We start from the raw sequence: 21,349 nt of genomic DNA, 5'->3' as shown, positions 1-21,349 counted from the left end.
AATTGCTTACGGAAGTAAAGTGCTAAGTAAGGCAGAACGGAACTACTGCGTTACAAGAAGGGAACTACTCGCAGTTGTCGTTTACTTGAAGCATTTCAGACAATATCTCTACGGTCGACATGTAACAGTGAGAACAGATCACGGAGCTTTAAGATGGCTAACGAATTTCAAAAACCCTGTGTAGTATCTTGAACAACTGCACAATTAGCATTCCATACTTTCTGGTTGTCATTGGTTACTCGTACAAGAACAATGTATAGTGTATTGTAATAGGACCTGTACAGAAGTTGAACAGAGAATACACACGTTATCAACCATGTAATTGAAGGCTGTTGTGTCGTCCTTTCGGCTGTCTAAATAAGGACCAAAACATTACATTTGGCGACGAAGATGTGTGATTTCGTCATGAACCTGAACTTTCATGGACACAGTCCCTCGAGTCACTGCGTAAGTTACTTTGAGAACATTTCAACATGAATTTACCCCAGTTTGAGCGTTTTGAGTGCCATGATGATCTCGCGACCGTGGGTGTGAGATGGGGAAAATACGTGAAACGGCTAGAGAACTTTTTCACTGCATTTGCTGTAACAGACGATGCCCAGAAGCGAGCGTTGCTCCTGCACTATTCCGGTCCTGATGTGCAGGAAATCTTTGAAACACTTCCAGACACAGCCACATCTTACTCTGCTGCCATTAAAGCGCTAGAGAAACATTTTGTTCCGTCTGTTAATGTGGAATATGAACGTTATCTGTTTCGTCAGTGTAAACAATTGAACAATGAAACTGTTGCTCAGTATCATCTCCGTTTGCAGAAGTTAGCTTCATCATGTCAATTCTCGGACAAAACTGCGGAAATCAAATCCCAAATCGTGTTTGGGTGTACATCGCAAAATTTGAGGAGGTACGCACTTCGTGAAACTGTTACACTCGAAAAACTTCTTCATACTGCCCGCACGCTCGAGCAATCTGATCAGTATGCAGCCGAGATGGAGAGTGCTACATCTCGAGAATCAACTGTCGCTGCTACGCGTCATGACAAGCCCTCAAATCCGAACTCTGTCCAACGCCAATTTCGCACTCGTGGAAAACAGCAAGCGACCAGACAGAAAGTCACATGCAGAAATTGTGGTGGTCGGTTCCCACATCCCGCAGATAAACCCTGTCCGGCAAAAGGGGTTACGTGCCATTCTTGTGGAAAATTGAATCATTTCCAGAAGTACTGTTTATCTAGACCATTAAAGTCCAATTCTATCGCAATTCATACTGAACATACAGCAGCATGTCAATGCAGCTGTACTAGCTCTCCGCAGCCTGAGCCTCAGCGTGATCACCAACCTGCTCAGCATAGTAAGGAAGAGCAAGCTGAAACAAAGGACTATGTTTTCAATGTTAATTCTTCTTCAGCCAACGGACCGATTGTTCAGATTGAGGTCAACGGGATCTCAATTTCAGCTTTAATCGATTCTGGTTCCTCAGTAACGATTGTGAGTCAGAACACGTATCGTTCGATTACACCAAGGCCTCATCTTGACGCGCCCTCTGTTCCTGTGTATGCGTATGGAAGCACAGTCCCGCTTGATGTTGTTGGAACATTCACCGCATCTGTCTCGTATAAATCGAAAACAGTGGAAACAAAGATATTTGTTGTCACGCACAGTGGTGATACACTGCTGGGTTGTAGCACTGCCACTGCACTTGGTCTCCTTCATATCACGTACAATCTTCAGCTAGAGCAGTCGTATAAGGATCGTTTCCTTGGTATTGGCAAACTGAAAGATCACCAATGCCATATTCATGTTGATGGATCCGTTCCTCCTGTAGCAGTTCCCTACCGAAGGATTCCCTTCCACATGAGAAAGCGAGTGGAGCAGGAACTTGACAGATTGCAGGAACTTGATATCATAGAACCGGTACATGATACACCTACTCCGTGGGTTTCTCCGATCACTGTTGTCCCGAAGCGTAACAGTGATAACATCCGCATTTGTGTTGACATGCGTCACGTCAACAAAGCTGTGAAGCGCGAACGTCACATCACGCCAACCGTTGATGATCTTGTGTCTGCTTTGAATGGTGCCACAACATTTAGCACTTTGGATCTCAACTCGGGCTACCACCAGCTAGAGCTTGATGAAGAGTCTCGTCCGTACACAGTGTTCTCAACTCATGTCGGACTTTTTCGGTACAAACGACTCAACTTCGGGCTCGCATCTGCATCTGAGATCTTTCAAGCTGTTCTTCAAGACCTACCGGGTGTCTTGAATATAAGTGATGATATTCTTGTGTTCGCGAACAACAAAGCGGACCATGACATTCGCCTCAAAGCTGTACTCGAACGCCTTCGTGAGGTGAACCTGATCTTGAACAAGGACAAATGTGTCTTTGCTGCTGACCGTGTCACATATTTTGGTCACGTTTTCTCATCCAACGGCATTAGCGCTGATCCGAGAAAGATCGAAGCCATCCGAGCGGTACCTGAACCTCGCACCGTGTCCGAAGTCCGCAGTTTCTTAGGCATGGTTAATTACTGTGCCAGGTTCATCCCTGGTCTGGCCTCGATTTCAGCACCTCTTCGCCATCTCACTAAGTCGGATAGTGAATGGGAATGGGGTCTTGCCCAAGCCGACGCCTTCGCTAAGATCAAGCAAAGAGTTTCGCAACAATGCACCATGGCATACTTCAATACGGCCAGCACCACTGAACTTATCGTTGATGCCAGTCCTCATGGTCTGGGAGCACTTCTTGTTCAGCACAACAAGGAGAACACGGTTCCTGTCGCGTTGGCAAGCAGAGCCCTCACAGACGTTGAATCTCGATATTCGCAAACAGAGCGTGAAGCCCTAGCCATCACATGGGCTATTGTCCATTTTCATGTGTATTTGTATGGTGGATCGTTTGTAGTCACAACTGACCATAAGCCGCTAGTATCGCTCTTCAACAACTGTCATGCTAAGCCACCGCTCCGTCTTGAAAGATGGATCCTGAAGCTGCAAGCGTATGACTACACCGTCCAGTATCGTCCTGGTCAGCATAACCCCGCTGACTACCTCTCGCGACATCCTCAGCTATCGGTGATGAGCGTATCCGATGATCAATCCTTGGCGGAAGCTCATGTTAGTTTTGTGGCATATCATGCAGTTCCGAAGTCAGTATCAATGTCCGAAATCGCTGAAGCCACAAAACAGGACCCAGTCCTACAGCACGTCATTCGCACCATCAAGAACAACAACTGGCATGACCTTCTTGCGACCTCTACTGAAAACCAATCAGAACTCCAGAGCTTGTTCATTATTCGCGAGGAATTGACAGTGGATGACAATTCTCTTCTCCTCCGCGGACATCGCATAGTAGTCCCGCAGTCTCTTCGTAAACGCATCATTGATATTGCACATGAGGGACATCAAGGCATCACAAAGACAAAGAGTCTTATCCGTGAAAAAGTGTGGTTTCCCTCTATTGACAAAATGACAGAGAAAATTGTTCGTGATTGTATCACATGCCAGTCTAACACAATCGAGCATGTCAAAGAGCCTCTGCGCATGTCCCCTCTGCCCAAAAAAGCGTGGTCAGAACTTAGCATTGATTTCGCTGATCTCCCGTCAGGTGACCACCTGCTTGTTGTTATGGATGACTATTCTCGTTTCCCCGAGGTTGAAATTGTCTCATCTACTTCAGCTCAGCAAGTCATCCCCAAGCTAGACCGAATTTTCTCAAGTTTCGGCGTTCCTGATATCGTCCGTACGGATAATGGGCCTCCTTTCAACAGTCGTGAATTCGCTGACTTTGCCGACTACCTGGGTTTCAAGCACAGAAGGGTAACCCCCAGGTGGCCCCAAGCGAACGGTGAAGTTGAAAGATTTATGAGACCACTGAAGAAAGCCTATCGCTCTGCCATCGCTCAAAACAAATCGTGGAAGCAGGAGCTCTACAGATTTCTTCGCAATTACCGCGCCACGCCGCATACCACGACTGGTGTCCCCCCTGCCACACTCCTGTTTGGCAGACCTGTCCGTACTCGCCTCCCTGAGCCTATAGTTCCCGTCTCCGACATTCAAGAACGAAATTCGGATAATCAACTCCGCTCTCGCGATCGTGGCAAGAAAGCGAAAATGAAAGCGTACGCGGATAGTCACGGTACAACACGCGAGAAGGATATCGATGTAGGAGACACAGTTCTTGTCCGCCGTGATGGTATAGTGTGCAAACATCAGTCCCCGTACCTTTCCACACCATACAAAGTAGTTAGGAAGAAAGGTTCACGAATCACTGTACGTCATGGTAATCACTACATCACGCGAAACGCATCACGTTTCAAGCGTTACACTGGTCCTATTCCCTGTGACCAATCTGCTAACAATGATCAAATTGAAATTGACCTTAGTGATGATAATGCACAAGGACAACAACTTGTTGTGCAACCGCGACGTAATCCTAGACGCAATCGACGACAACCAGCACGGTTGCGCGATTATGTTTAGTTCACAGTCTATTCATTACTCATAAACTAGTCAAAGACAAAGAAAACTGGAGAAATGCACAATATGACTAAATGATGAGACATTGACTTTTAATCTTGCATTTCTTAAAAAAAAAAAAAAAAAAAAAAAAAACTTTTGATGGCAAACTTTTTATTCAGGTTTCTGTATGCATTTATGTGTATTTAAACAAATTATTGTTCTAACCTGTCACAATGGAAGTTTGCATAATGTTCATGTGAGTTTGCATTTCTGATCAAGATTAGATCTCAAGGGTGGATTTCATATTATCTTTTTATTCTTTGCTGTTAGTTTAATTATTGCATGTAACTTGATTAATGGCTCAGAGTGTCGTAACTATTGGTTTGAAATTATTTTCCGTGTATAACAGATTTGCATTTACTCAGTATGCTTTGTAAACACTTATAGCTTAATTGTTAAAAAAAAAAACAATCAAACAAACAAACACAAACTAGAGCCTCCAGAAATCTGGTTCAGTTTTATAAATATTGCTCTTCAATATTACGGAGTTGGAAGTAATTTATAAGGTTTTATAAAGAGCGAATTCCAATTGAATCAGTTTAATTTTCTACGTTCATGCAAAGAAAATATTTTGTACGCTTGGCTATTTTTTCAAAAGGGAAAGAAGAAAGGAAAATGTAAAAAGGTGTTATTTGTTGCCATTATATTGTGTTTATGAATGAATATCAGTTTTGCACAGTTTGAAGGTTTGTACATGTGTATTTGCTGATTGCTATGTTTTATAATCTATGATATTTGATATTTGAGTTCATATTGTTCGATGCTATTGCCTCATGCCTACAATGTATGACAGAACAGTCAATTGCATTTTTTATGCTTTATTATACTGAAACAGACTTGAGTGCTAAGAACAAGATTTTTATGCTAGCAAACAGTTATTGACCTCTGCAGGTCATAGGTAATTTTGATCTGTTGATATGAAAATATATCACTACATAATCAGCTTATTTCAATCATGAATACTTCCTAAAAGCCTAATTTACAACTTTTAGAGTTCACATTTTATTAGATGGTATATTGCTATATGCATAAGCTCTGCATGATCTCACAAAGTGAATTATTTCTTGTTTGAAGTGTATATATGTAATACTGGCTATCCGTAGCAAGTTTTGTCTTATGCAAGTTAGTTATTTAACCATTACATGTGTACATGAGTTCTATACATGGCTTTGTGCAAATTAGCTGAGTTTGGTTAATGTTCAAGTTTGGTTTTATACTCTAAATGAGTTACAACTTGTTTTGATGTTTTTTCCAAAGTTTGTTCTTACATGGTCTAAAACACATTGATGAATGATTGTTACAGTTTGATGATGTCAAACAAGCCATAGAAATAACAACAGCTACACTGTGATTGACTTATCTCATTATAGAAAGGTTTTAATCCAGGTAGGGAGGATTGTAGTATCTTGAACAACTGCACAATTAGCATTCCATACTTTCTGGTTGTCATTGGTTACTCGTACAAGAACAATGTATAGTGTATTGTAATAGGACCTGTACAGAAGTTGAACAGAGAATACACACGTTATCAACCATGTAATTGAAGGCTGTTGTGTCGTCCTTTCGGCTGTCTAAATAAGGACCAAAACATTACACCCTGAAGGACAGCTGGCAAGATGGCTTGAGGTCATCGCAGCTTATGATATAGAGATCATTCACAGGGCTGGTAGAAGTCATGGAAATGCAGATGCATTGTCGAGAAGACCATGTGGCCAGTGTGGAAGAGGACTGGAGTGCGAGTTCAAGGAGGAAGAAACAGCCAAAACACGTGTGATAATGATGACAAATGAGAAGAGACTGCCTGAGATGAGGAAAGATCAGCTAGACGACCCAAATATAAAGCCTGTGCTAGAGGCTATGGAAAGGAAGACCAGACCACCAAAGGAAGAAGTTTCCGCAATGTCTAAGAAAGTTAAAGTCTTGTTAGAGCATTGGGAACAACTTGAAATCAGAGATGGAATACTCTACCGTAGATGGGAATCTATAGATGGCAAAGAAGTGAAATGGCGACTAGTATTACCTGGAAGGAAAATAGATGAAGTTTTGAAAGAACTTCATGGTAGTGTTTTAGCTGGTCATTTGGGAGCAACTAAGACACTGAAGGGTAGTCAGATGAGATACTACTGGGTAGGAATGAAGGCAGATGTGAGGTCTTTCATCCGTAAATGTGAATCTTGTGCTCGACGGAAGTCAGCTGGTAAGAAGAGGCGAGCACCTCTACAGCAGAGAAGAAGTGGAAGTCCGATGGAACGGATCGCTCTTGATATACTAGGACCTTTGCCAGAAACGAATGACGGAAATAAGTACATAATGGTAGTAGCTGATTACTACACTAAGTTCGTAGAAGCTTATCCCCTACCTAATGAGAAAGCAAGTACTGTGGCACCCAAACTAGTTGAAGAGTTTATATGTAGATACGGGGTTCCAACTGAGATTCACACAGACCAAGGAAGGAACTTTGAGTCACAGTTGTTCAAAGAAGTTTGCCAGATCTTGGGAATAAAGAAGACAAGGACGACGGCATATAACCCTAAATCTGACGGAATGATTGAACGCTTCAACAGAACATTGCTCGATATGCTTGTCACGCTAATAGAGCCTGGAAAGAATCAGCGAGATTGGGACAAGTATGTACATATAGCTACAACGGCATACAGAAGTTCAGTTCATGAGACAATAGGAGAAACGCCAAACATGATGATGTTCGGAAGAGAACTGAAAATGCTTTCAGATCAGTACATGATCCAACCAGATATGGAAGTTGGAACAGACTACGTCGAGGAACTACGAGACAGGATGGATAAAGTCTATACAAGGATTACTGAGCACAGTCAGAAGAATCTCCGAAGACAGAAGAGAAACTACGACAAGAAGATTACTGGAAGTAGTTACGAAGAAGGAAATTTCGTTTGGTTACGAAATAATCAGAGACACAAAGGCATCAGTCCCAAACTAAGTTACAGATGGAATGGCCCATTCAAGATTAAGACGAAGCTGTCTGATGTGACATACAGAATCCAAAAGAGCCCTGGAACCAAGATGAAGGTTGTACACTTTGACCGTTTGAAACCATGTGAAGGAGACGAGCCTAAGGAATGGAAGACGGCTCATACTAGACGGGAAGATGCTGGAAATAATGCCAGAGAGATGGAGTCCAACTCTGAAGAGGTTGATCAAGATTCAACGCCTGACGTGACTGTAAATAGAAGACAAGAAGATACTCGACGCTATCCACTGAGGAATAGAAGACCCGCACATTTCTTTTATTAGAAATGGTTTTGTGGAAATAAAGTTTAGAATAATATTTGTTTTACTTTGGATCTGTTTCCTTCTCCTCTTTCCTTCTCTATAACTTTCTATCTCACTTCTTTCTTTCTTCTATTCAACTCTGTTTTCTCATCTATATCTCTTTCTTATACAGATTCCATTGCTTGTATTGTATATACATGTACATTATTGACATTGTAACACCACTGAGTAGGTTTAAGAATTAGAATTTATTTGTGATAGGTAATCTAGGGCGATGAAAATTTAAGAATATATAAGTGCACGTTCCATGTTGCATAGGAACAGAGAATTGACAAGTTTTGGAAGAAAAGCAGATGTCTTATGTTGTAGATGTATATTTGATTGATGCTGGTGTTGATAGAGAGATTGTGATGTAACAGAGAAGGAGAAGAAAAGTGGGCAAAATAAGACAAGTGTTTTCTTCCAAATGTCACCTACCTTATTGGTAATATTGAGTGAAGTTATTGTTGTTTTTGTATATACTTGCAATCGAAATTAGACAAGGTTGCATCGTAACAAGTTATCGCCCAGGAAAACCTAATGTCTTAAATGCGAGGACGCATTTTGTAAGGAGGAAGGCTGTGTAACGATCCGCTCCGCGGTCGTGACGTAACAAAGAGGCCTAACTTAAATGATTGTTGTTTTCAAGCGCGTCATCATACACCGACGCACAATGTTTACGTTAATAATTTGCATACGAGCGATTGACATTTGGATCCATTATTGAGATGCTTTAAGATGTTATACTGTAATTGTTTATCAATCTATCACATGAATTTGGATGGAAAGTTGTTTAGACAATGTAACTTGTTAATATTTACTGCAACTAGGTCATTCAGAGTGTTGTATTTAATTAATGGTAAAATAAGAGATTTACTTAGATATTTTGCTCTGAACTAGCACAGTCTTCATGTTAAGTCCATTTTCGCTGCGCGCGTACTTTCCAAGATCGCTTAGCGCACCGATTTCCCCCACGTCCGCATTATGCCTTTATAACCCGTAACATTTCTAAAACGCGAGGAGTTGGAATTGGACGCTCGTCGGAATCAGAACTATTAGTCTCTCCCTGGAAATTCCCCCCCCCCCCCCCCCCCACCTAAGGACTTGTCTTGGAATTGGGCGCTCGTCGGAACTGGTACCACACATAAGATCTCTCTCCCTCCCTGGAATATAAAGGTACACAAGGAAGTCTACGCTGGAATTAAGATGCTGGAATTAATGAACCACTATTATTAAGATGCAGGAATATTCTAAGTCCACCTCTCCCCCTATGACGCTATGGAATTAAACTAAGAGGAAAACTCCCAAGTCCCATAAATCCCAATGAATCATTGCCTTAATTTACTTTATTACATGTATCCGAATATAATAACGACAATCGTATAAATTCATTAAGTATAACTATGAGCACAAGGTATTTGTGACAGTGGTGATATAAAGATGTTGTAAATATTTGAAGTACATGCATTAATAAAAATTGACCATTTTCTTTTGTCTTAAAACTGAAACTATGAGTCTATAAACACTTTGTCTTTCTTCTTGACTGGTACTCCGTCATAAGTCGTATATTTCGACGAAACGAACGTAAATAAGTATTGTAGCTTCCCCCGTCTTTCCTCAAATAAAAGATAAGATCTAATTACTCTAACCGCTCGGACATGCATTATAAATAATGTCGGCTGACGAATATCCTGACAGATATAAAGAATCAGTTTCCCCAGCTGGGAATGAGAATAATCCCGACGTAGAGGTCGAGGTTGGAGACGGAGGCGGGGGCGGCCGCCACAATACCTATAAGATAAAATTGTATTCAAACTTACAATTTGCACATATACAATGATGTATATAGGTATTTATGCAGTTATTTATGAGCCAAAAATGTTACTTGGGCTAAGCCAGGAAGTAAGTGAACACAACGCAAGTGACATGGGATGTTAATCCATTAAATCCTGGGGAGGGGTGTCCACCCTGCCACTCCGGCCCGTGAGAGAAAATGCATTTTACTGTTTTACATTAATATAGGGCCCTTCATTTTTGTTAGGTATCTATATATGCCATTGATTAAAAAAATATATATATTTTATTAAATAAATGAACGGTTATGAACCTATAGGCCTACAAAAACCCAAACACAACACGATAGACCGTGCCCTACCAAAATCGTATCTATTATGAATGGCTTGACAATTGACGTGTATGCAGGGTGTCCCTGAAAAAGGGAAACCCACATTTACAGGTAAATAACTCGATACTTTCAAAGTATTCCTTGAAAGCTCAATATCTTTTCTTACATACGACACCAAAATTATGATTAATAATTAAGCCCCCTATGATTAATTACAGAAAGCCAGAAATGACATGTCACTGTCAGAAACCCAATAGTTCAAAGTAAGTGGATCGGTTGTTCCGCTTATGTCATTATGGTTTTGAATTGATATAGAATGTTAGAAATTAAAAATTGTGGAAGATAATTATATACACGTCATTGAAAAGTTCATGATTATGTACAAATCATTGAAATTAAAATTGGACATTTTTTGCCCCTTTTCAGGGACATCATCTCTGTTTAATGAAACCGATGGAATTATTGCATAAAGTGACAGTGCTAAAAAAGGCAAAAAGCATGGAATTCATGCCTTTTCTTTCATTAATATTTTCTTTCTTTCTTTCTTGCATTCATTCATTCTTCCCTTCTTCTATTTTGGATCGCGTGAAAAAAATTTGGGCAGCAGCCCCTAAGCCACCCGCTCCACCCATATACGCTAGTGCAGATTATATGCGTTTATGTTAATATAAAACAAATCAAACAAATTTTGAAAAATAAAAGAACAATAAAGTTTGAATCCATCCTTTATCAGAGCTTTTAGTAGAAAACGTTTTATCAAACTGAACTGACTGATATATATTTTTTTTTACCAAATGAAATATGACCATCAATAGCTGCTTGGGAGAAAGTAAAAACCTGTTTCTAAGTTAGCCGTCAGTGGAGTAAATTTTGAATGATTAGTATTGAAAGCACAGTTTCAGCCAGTTGCATTTAGGGTATTATTCCCTAATACAATTAATCATTGGATAAGGAAGAATGAAGAGGAAGAGAGACAGAGAGAGAGAGAGAGAGAGAGACTTGAGAGTGGAGAGAATTAGAGAATAACTTCAATATACTAAAGCGGCATTGTAAAGCCACTAGGCTAACAGAAGGTGTGTCAAGTCATTGTGAAACAAAAGCAATCATACAACCCAGGGATGATGTGGACGGCTTTAATAAGTCAACTTCATGCCTGCAAAAATGAGAAAAGTAGACAATTAAAGAAAAAGACAACTAGATATAATTCAATAAATTCATTGTTTCTCGATTCAGCACACGGCTTCGGGACATCTCTTATATTCTATGAATAAGTGAAGGAAAACAAGGTTTAAAAAAGAAAATGAAAATTGGCCCAGATAGTGCAGATTATATGCGTTTATGTTGATATAAAACAAATCAAACAAATTTTGAAAAATAAAAGAACAATAAAGTTCGAATCCATGATCCTTTATCAGAGCTTTTAGTAGAAAACGTTTTATCAAACTGAACTAACTGATATATATTTTTTCTTACCAAATGAAATATGACCATCAATAGCTGCTTGGGAGAAAGTAAAAACCTGTTTCTAAGTTAGCCGTCAGTGGAGTAAATTTTGAATGATTAGTATTGAAAGCACAGTTTCAGCCAGTTGCATTTAGGGTATTGTTCCCTAATACATGGCAAAAATCATTGGATATGGAAGAATGAAGAGGGAGAGAGAGAGAGAGAGGGAGGGAGGGAGAGAGAGAGAGAGAGAGAGAGAGAGAGAGAGAGAGAGACTTGAGAGTGGAGAGAATTAGAGAATAACTTCAATATACTAAAGCGGCATTGTAAAGCCACTAGGCTAACAGAAGATAGGAAGGTGTGTCAAGTCATTGTGAAACAGAAGCAATCATACATCCCAGTGATGATGTGGACGGCTTTAATAAGTCAAGTAAGTCAACTTGATCATGCCTGCAAAAATGAGAAAAGTAGAGAATTAAAGAAAAAGACAACTAGGTATAATTCAATAAATACATTGTTTCTCGATTCAGCACACGGCTTCGGGACATCTCTTATATGCTATGATTAAGTGAAGGAAAACAAGGTTTAAAAAAGAAAATGAAAATTGGCCCAGGGACCACCCCCCCCCCCCCTTCACTTCCCTTTCCCCTTTAGACCGTACCCGTCGACACATTTAATTTAGTATAGGCCTATATAATACATCATCATTATTATTAGTAATTGAAAATTATGCAATAAAACATTTTAAATGAGAAAACATAATCAGCTATAAACCAATTCCATTGCCCATCATATATTCGATGGATCTATTTATTACATAATTGTCGCTATAATCGCGAAATAATTACTAGCTCTTCTGCATATAGCACTATAACTTGGTCGATAATTTCTACCAAAGTAACGTCCGTCAGCTCCATAGAGATATATACTTAATATTAAGTATATATCTCTATGGTCAGCTCATATCAGAATGCAGAATACAGCGTCGTTCGCGATCCTCGCCAATCCTAGCCCTGCGATCCTGGCGCGCTGGTTGGGCCCCTATAGTGAACGCCTCGCATTAAATCCGACATTTCCCCACTGCACTCTCGCTCGACGCGCGGGACAATTTGAAAGGAGCAGTCGACCCCCCTCATATATAAATTGAAAATAACAGTTAGCCGTATGAAAATTGAGAGGTATTTTGTTCACGACGTCGATGTTAAAGGTATGACATTACTTTGGGACCATGAGATGATTAAATGTTGGATACAAATTGAAAATACAGGTATTTTAAACAAATTGTGTTGTCTTGTTGTGTCTTGTGACAGTTTTTATCAATGAATGAGTCTGAAAGTGAAACTATGTAGATTCTAGGCCTAACTGAATGATTAATGTCAGCCTTCTGAACCTTCTGAAATTGGAGTCAGCAGGGCGGTATTCCGCATGTCGCTAACTTGTATGGCAGGTGATGCATGCTAGAGTGTGTTTCTGAAATTATCAACTGATGTAGCTATTACAGACTGCTGGTCGAGGGTATTCCAATTCCATGCTCGTCCAGTTCTTGGAAAAAAGGAGTATTTGTAGACCTATACGTCTTTTCTGGCAAAGGGGATTTCTATTGAGTGATGGTGGTTTCTTCTTAACCTTGACCCTATCATGCTATTGATACTTGTATGTAGTCCTCTTGCTTTAGGCCCACCTTTCCCTTGTAGATTTTGTACAGCATAACCAAACGACTCTTTTCCCTCCTGCGTTCAAGTGATTCCCATTCAAGGCAGGTCTGCATTTGTGTGACACTGCTGTCCCTTTGGTAGTTTCCTGTTACGAAGCGTGCCGCCCTCCTTTGAACTGCATCCAGTTTATTAATCTGCCCTATCCTGTATGGGTCCCAGGCACAGCTTGCGTATTCTAACACTGGTCTCACTATCGTGTATGCGATGGCTTTCACATTCCCTGGGCAAAACCATAGGTTTCTCCTGAGGAATCCTAACATGCGGTTGGCTTTCATGGCTGTGTTGTCAACATGGTTCGCCCACGTCAGTTTACTGTCTATTTCCACTCCCAGATAAGGATGAGAGCTTGACCTATGTTGACTTGGCTCTAGAAGTTATGACAATGTCAATGAGAATGATGAGACATTGATGATAGTGAGCATTTGAAATGAATATGGTAGGCATGGGCGAAATTGTACAACTTGCAGTCCTGTTGATCATAATGTTAGTGTTGGCTTTTTGTTTTAGGATGGTTCTCGGGCAAACTAAAAATCTACATCAACTGTTTGCCAACTCATAGTCAAAGTCAAACTTTCAAGACTATTTTATAAAGTGTGAAGATAATTAGATAGATCTATGTGTACAAGAGCTGCTGCATGCTGATGATTCTGCTTCTGTGGCACACTCTGAATGTAGAGCTGCGTGCAGTGCCTTGTTGGCATTACCATCAATGGTAAAAGAGAACACATACAAAATGAGTCACTTCTACGTCAATACAGATCAGTAGGAGAATACACCCAATGTGACGATGGCCTGTACTTGTAGCAAAGGAGAAGAAGAATGAAAATCCAAAAGGAGAAACTTGATAAAGGGTCACATGACTTTGCGCCGCTGCCCAGAGAAACTGAAACGATTTACAAATAAGGACGGGAGCATTGTGTGAAGACCGTCTTGGTCAACTAAACTCCCTGTTCTGTATGCTCTACGACTACTGTGCCCTTTTGAAAGCTTGCTAGTGTAAAAGGACAATAGAGATGGATAGAAAGATCCGTCTGTCATGTCATAAAGGAGTTTTAAAATATATTTAAGACATTTGTCTTTTGAGTTTCGATGCTATCAGTGAGGTCAAATATTTGGTGCGCAGGTTTCTTTGACAGTTAAAGAGCTTCCCATCATAGTTATACAACAATGTATTGACTACTATAGTATAGGCTTCCTATCTAAACTAATCATTTCTAATGTCCTCCAGTTAAAAATCAGTCTAGTATTTTGGAGGACTAATCATCCAAGTACCAATGGAGCTCTAAACAAAAAAAATTACCTGGAATAACTTATGACAAGTAAACAAGGCAATATAGATAAGAGTAGTGAGGATTCAGTGCTAATACTATGTGCATATTTTATTTTTCATACGTTTTCAATCCACAGAAAGTGAAGCTGGCACAAAAATAAAGTTGGAGGGATCTGAATCATCATGGATTCTAGCAGTGATACAGAGCCTATGTCGGCTGGTGAATTAAAATCAAGGCTCTACCAGACTTTCAGAGAAAGGGGATTGGTCGAATCACTCAAGGTATGTTAGATGATTGCCTGAATTTCTCTCCTTTTTCAAATTCAGAATACTTTTTCAAAAGTATGTATTTTTAGTTCTTTATCATGTGATGTGATTTTATATAGCATAGAAAGCGTGGTGGAAGGGAAAGTAATATAAAAACATAAATACCATAATCACCAAAATAAATATGCCTGTAACAACTGCATTTTGTAAATAAGAATTTGAAAGTGTAAAATTTAGGTTTCAAAGGGAGCCTTAAAAAAAGAGAACATTATATCAGGTTTATTATTTTCATTTTTTCACAAGAAATGATTACAGCAATAAACCGATAACCTAGCTAGTCTTTGTAGGATATGATAAAGTTAAAGTTTATCTCAAATTTTCTAATTATCAAGGTGTTCACTTTGGGAATAAAAATACAGTCTACCCGGTAATATATTTTTCACTGTCTGTTTTTATCTGAAATAGTCGCAGCTACGAACCAAGCTTGTGACAGAACTGAGACAGAGTGCCAATTTACAGCATGTCAAGTTTGCCTCAAGTCCGTCAGCAATCGTAACGGCTTCCCTCGATGGCTCCTCATCACTCATGCTAAGAGCTGCCAACTCTCTGGTCGCCGACCACCTGAGACGAGGTGGCTATGATTACTCAGTTGCTGTCTTTTTGCCAGAGAGTGGAGCTGCAGAAGACAAGGTGTGTTATAATTTTAGAACAAAATTTCAGGACTTTCCCACTTTACTTTATACATGTATGTGCCAAATGTGTATAGATATTTAAACGGTCCTTTAATTTTTAAGAAATTTTGTTTTTAAAAAAATGGTTAAAAAGAAAGTTCAGCATTTCGTAAATTCAACATCTGATGAGCCAACCCAAACAGCTTTTTCCTCAGAAAATGTTATAGTTTTGACACTAATTGCAGATTTATTGGAAGGAAATATAAAGCTATATGTATGACACTAAATAGCAAAATATAGACATTCATGTTTTGAATGTGTATCAACTTTTTACCTTTTGATACAGCATAAGAGCCAATGAAATTCTTAGCATTTTGTCATAGTTTAATTTAATTAGTCTGAAATATCCTCCTGTATCTCAATTGTATGAATTTCCTTCTTTCTTTCTTTTTCTCATGATTTTTAAATAGTTGTTCACTGTACCAGACTTGTTAGATCTTCTGAGAATTGCTCCAAGCTCTCAATTGTACAAGAAGTTGGTAAGAAATTGTTTTTAATATGAATATTTGTATCTTATATACTATTACATGTATGTCTGTTAATGTGCAATTTCTTTGAGAAAAATTAATATAAACTTTCCTGAACATTAGAGGGGGGGGGGGGGGGGGGTGGTAGGTGGCAGCATCAGCAGCAGCATCATTGCTTCCATGAATAGGTTATATAAAGATATTTATTTCCTAGTCGATTAGATAAAGTGGGTGCAACTTTTTTCATTTCATAAACCACAGAAAAACTATTCATACATTCCAATGAGATTTTGTGGTTTGGATGAATTAAACTTCCAGTAATATTGTCAAACCTACATGTATGTAGACCATTATAAAAAGGAATCAAACTGGTAAATAATTATACAAGAACCTTCATCATAAAATCTTTTTATTGTTTTGGGGTTCCTGAATTCTTGTCACATGGCGGAATGTACAGTTTGTTTGGAAATGTAGCAGTCTAATTTGTGGTGCCTTTTTTTCTGTTTCACTGCATGTTATCATTTTGAGATTATTATACTTTTAACAATATAAATTACTGATTTTTGCTTCTGTTTTAGGCTGCTGAACTCCCAAGATATGATTCAAAAGGTAAGAATTTTGTCAAGAATGTTCCTGACAGAGATCAGTATGATTGGGAATCACACAAAACTAACATCTAGGGGAAAGAGAACAATGTTTAGTTACTGAGCAGATAGAGATATAAATAAAGATTGAGATAAGGGTTAATTTAATTCCTTCCAAGCTATATCCTAGATCGATCTTGAAAAACTTAATCTCTCATATCGGGTTCTAAACATCAGTTACTCTTTAACTGTCAGGATGATTTTGCTCTGGCATAGTTTGTATTACAGCAGTTGTCCACTTCTTGCTATTCAGTGTTAAGGGCATGTCACCTATTTCCCATGCATTCCATTTTCTGTAAACTTTTACCCTTCTATATGTTCGCATTGATATGTAGGTAACACTGCCTTGAACGATGTGATCGTCGTTATCTGACTGTTATACAGTTAACAAGAAAATTGTTCATATCCCTTGTAAATTTGATAGTTTTAGTGTTTTTCATAACTCAAAAATGACAGGTGTACTGGTTGCATTAGGGTTTTTGTTGAGTACTTCTAGATGCAAGCTTTAATATGCCACATTTCTCAAGAAACATAAATCAGGATAAATCACTTAAAAAATTACTAAACTTGGTGAGGGTATAAACAATTTAGTAACGTATATAAAAAGAAGCTTTGTATGTACATTTTATCAACAGGATTCCTTTGGCAGCTATTAACAGAGTTGAGTGCTGGTCAGGCAAGAAAGCAGGAGCATGTAGGCATACAGGTTGATGCACACCCAATGCACCAGTCTTCCATAGGTCAGTCATATATATTATAACAAGGGTAATGGGTTTTCCTCTAGGTTATTCTTATTTTGTATGCTTCATTTCATTGAAGGTAGTTATAGAAGGGTGTCAGGCTAACTCTGACCAAAGACAACTCGGCCCAGCTGCAAAAACCGTCAGTTTTTGACCGTTCTTGCAGGTTTAGGGTTTAGGGTAAAATGACAAAAAATGACCGTTTTTGCAGCTGGCCCGAGTTGTCTTTAGTCCGAGTTAGCCCGGATCCTTATAGAAGCTATATATTTGTAGGTTGTCTGTCCGGCATAAATCCATTTGTTCATCCAGCTGTCTTGTTTTGGGATCTGTTTGAACGACTATGTATATGACTTTCAAGTATCTAACTGGTATCAATCTAACTGTCTTATAAAGAGTTGATATCAATCGCAACTTATCAATCGCAACCATGTACATAAGAGATAGGAGACTGTAAACTTGCGATTGATTGGAGGACTTACAATTGATTTGGATCAATCGTAACTCTTTATAAGACGGGGCCTTGATCATGATATTGTGCTTCATGCATGAGGAATTGTTGACTTTATACCGACAGAGAGAAAACTGCAGAATGTTGATGATGCATACAAGCAGAAATCAGAGGAGGATGACATTCTGAACAGACACGCCATCCAAGAGAGTCTACTCAAACTAAAACGTGAGATGGAGATCAAGTCCAGAGAGGAGATTAATCGAGAGGTACAATTCATTATGTAATACAATTTTGAAGGGAACCCATTGCCAAAAGTAGTGTAGTATGTGTAAGGTTCAATGCCATTGTAATGTGTTGAATGTTCATAATTTCAGTTTTAGAAGTTAAGATATACTTTGATATTGAAAGTTAATCTACAGTCCAATGAAGGAAAAAGCTATGTGTGAGTTGCTTTGTGAGACTGGTAAATGCATCTATACTTTATATACATGCACAATGTACACTAAAGTTTACTTTGAGGAACTTCCAAGTGGGCATTTTTGTTGTTGGGGGGGGGGGGGGGGCTGATGGTATGTGCTCTAACACAAATTTATATTTATGGGACACATTATTGGTCCCTCTTTGTTTTATAAAGGTAGCTTCAAAATCTAAATATATTGACCAAATTAGTGAGAAGTAACTCTAAAGAGAAATAAAAAAGAATGTGAGTTTCGGCTTTCTGCTTCATTCTTGCTTAAGTCTTGCGAAAAGCTTAAGTATGGCTCTTTTTAACGTGATTCTCCGAGAATATGAGTTTGTTGTTTTCAGAGTTGTAAAGTATCGAGTGAGATTGTTTTAAATGTACAAGGGTTATTTCACAGCACCCTTTCTTATGTGTACCCTGCAAGTTGGTACCCTGTCTATAATTTTATGATTGTGCTTCATTGCGTCTAAGAATTCTGGAAGGTATTCATTGTTTGAATAGGATACTTGTTACAATGGGTCTTTTGATTTCCAGATTTCCAGGTTTAAAGAGAGTTCATTGAAACGTGTCGAGCTGGAGGAGAGGGAGAAAGCTCGTAAAGAAATTGCAAGTGCTAGAAGACAGGTAGGGATTTAACCTTTATAATAAATCAGTTTGTTTGTCTCATAGTGTCATTAAGCAGCACTTTTCCTTCCTCTTTATTCATCATTTTCTTAGATGTTTTCATTTTTTTGGATTGATTTGTCACTAATTTTGATTGAGACATTTATTATATAAAAATGAAGAAGAAGACTTATGCACAAAGACTTGTGCATGTTAGGTCACTCTTGAAAAAAGAAAAAAAAAAGGAAAGAGCAGTTACATTGCATATTTTATGGTATTTTATTAATTCAACCGTTATTCAATCCTTTGACATGATAAGATTACCGGAAATTAGACAACTCAACAAAAGGAAATATTCCATGACAAAGAGGCTATGGCTCTGTGTAATACATACAGTCAAACCTGCTTTAGTGACCACCTGTCTACAAAGTCCACAATTTTTGTAGGCTTAAAAATGTTTTCTCATTGAAACATGTACTAAAGGAATCTGTCTACAAAGACCACTTTTTGTGTTTCCCTTGGGTAGTCGCTATAGACAGGTTTGACTGTACATTGTATCTTACATTGGCCACCCAACAACAAAGGAGACGCACTTGAAAACACCTGCATAAATTTGAATAAAATAATTTCACAATGTGAAATAGGGCACAAGTCTATTACAGACAGACAGATTCTGTGGAAAGCAAAATGCCAGTTTTGTAACTAAACACAATTTACTTTAAAAAAAAAATTTTTTTAAATTTCAATTCAATTCAAAGTTTATTCAACACTTGGATAACTTACAAGCTTAGATAATTAATAGGAATGTGTGGTTGTTTGTCAGATTGATCTAATCATATCGAGGTTGTATTTATCTAGACAATTTAAAGCAACCATTACAACAGCATTGATATCTCACAGACGTGCACTTTGGTGGGTGAATAATATTAACAGAATACATGTATGTGGAATAAAAGTGTTAGGAATTGCCAAAATATGATTGTAATGGCTTGAATGTCTATTTTGGTGGGAATATGTAAAACAGAAAACGTATAACAAAAGTTATTTTTCTGTGACTTGTAGATAGAGAACACATACCAAGCAAAGTCAGATGCACTGAGGGATCGAGAGCAATCTACCATGGAAAGGATACAGAAACATCAAGAGGTAAATACATCAAATTGTTTGGTTATTGCTTTATAATTTATTTTTGTTTTATTTTATTTTTTTGAATATTTTTTTTATTTATTTATTTATTTATTTTGCATCATTTTGAATTGAATAATAATAACAAATCTCAATTTCAAATATCACTCCTCCTTTAAACATGTATCATTCTGTATTTTAAATAGGATTAACTTTCGTGCACTGTATTGACCTGAGTTCAATTGACATGATTTGTGTTTTATCCAGTTGTTTTTGAGAGATCATATCTGATTTTTGTCCAAATATTTCTTCACCTGTACAGTTAGTTGAGAAGGAAACCTATGCCCAGAGACAGAGCCTTCTTGATGAGCTTAGAACCATTAAACAGAGGGAGGCAGGTATCAGAAGAGAAGCAGAAATCAATGGAAGGCGAGTACCATGAAGTAAAATTGATTCGACACTTTTTTTTTTGTATTGTGGTTGCTTTTGTTGAATAACCCAGGACAGAGTAAGTCATGTGTTAAGTCTATGGGGAATGCGCAAATACAGTTGTCAATTCTTGAATTCTCATCCAATCATCCTGTGGCTATGTTAAATACGTGCTTTCATTTAAAATACAATCAACATATCTCCTTAACTGACTCATTGTATGAGGTTTTCCCAGACACCTCATTTCCTGATATAGAGCTACTTTGTTGCAAAAAAGATTTCTACCGCACATCCGCCTTGGCAGGAAATTGTTTATGCTAAGTGAAAATTAGGTAAAATATGTCCCTTATAGAATCAAAACACTTTAAAAGTATGCATCCACATTTTTATTAGCCTTATTGATACCCTTTTGGGGGAAAAAAATTTCTTTGCATGTTTTAGTAAAATCCCACATGCTTAAACTAGCATCAAGAGTGATGCACTTTTGTAATGATATTTTATTATTTAAACAAAAGTTTATTTAGATATCTGATTTATTTATTTATTCTGTAATTTAATCCAGGGCTGCCAAGATGGAGGAAGACAAGAGGAAAGCCATGGAAGAAAACCTGAGAATGAGAGAGGCAGCTGTAGCAAACATAGAAACAACTTATGAAAATAGACTCAAGGAAGAAACAAAAAGGTTTGTTTTATAAGTTAGTTTAATCAATGCTTTTGAAGAAGAAGGCAAGATTGGCATAAAATTCAACATTTGGATTTGTCACATTTTATATTGAAGGAAAATGATTTTTGCTATGACATGGATTTTAAAACCATGTGCTAGCTTTTGCCAATAAATAAATTTGAAGGTGTTTTATGATTTGTGCAGGCTGGCTGGTGATTTAAAAACTATTTGAAATTTTTATTTTTTAAATAAATGTGATATGAAATTCATAATATTTCAGTTCATTGTTTATGATCTAGTAACATGTTGTGCTAGATTAATTTTTTTTTTTTTTTTTAATAATTTTTATTGGCACTTAAATGAGCTTATTTAAATTTTGGGGAAAATTCTGGTTATTGGTGTGTGTA

At 38.1% G+C, this 21,349-nt stretch overlaps 1 protein-coding gene across 1 annotated transcript in view; it reads left to right on the top strand.

The window, feature by feature from the left end:
• The first annotated feature begins 12,446 nt into the window (after positions 1–12,446).
• Positions 12,447–21,349, top strand: part of LOC578491 (oral-facial-digital syndrome 1 protein homolog) — a 41,845-nt gene continuing 32,942 nt past the window's right edge. Inside the window, exons 1-11 of the mRNA XM_030980675.1 lie at positions 12,447–12,640; positions 14,496–14,640; positions 15,091–15,315; positions 15,767–15,835; positions 16,402–16,432; positions 17,103–17,207; positions 17,782–17,924; positions 18,656–18,745; positions 19,787–19,870; positions 20,172–20,278; positions 20,841–20,960. Of these exons, the coding sequence (XP_030836535.1) occupies positions 14,542–14,640; positions 15,091–15,315; positions 15,767–15,835; positions 16,402–16,432; positions 17,103–17,207; positions 17,782–17,924; positions 18,656–18,745; positions 19,787–19,870; positions 20,172–20,278; positions 20,841–20,960 (1,073 nt within the window). The 5' untranslated portion in view covers positions 12,447–12,640; positions 14,496–14,541. The remainder of the gene's footprint in view (positions 12,641–14,495; positions 14,641–15,090; positions 15,316–15,766; positions 15,836–16,401; positions 16,433–17,102; positions 17,208–17,781; positions 17,925–18,655; positions 18,746–19,786; positions 19,871–20,171; positions 20,279–20,840; positions 20,961–21,349) is intronic.

This window comes from Strongylocentrotus purpuratus, unplaced genomic scaffold, assembly GCF_000002235.5.
Source record: "Strongylocentrotus purpuratus isolate Spur 01 unplaced genomic scaffold, Spur_5.0 spur5_scaffold_11, whole genome shotgun sequence".
NCBI classification, from domain to species: Eukaryota; Metazoa; Echinodermata; class Echinoidea; order Camarodonta; family Strongylocentrotidae; genus Strongylocentrotus; species Strongylocentrotus purpuratus.
The sequence above is the reverse complement of the archived record's forward strand: the minus strand, read 5'-3'. Positions and strand labels throughout refer to the sequence as shown.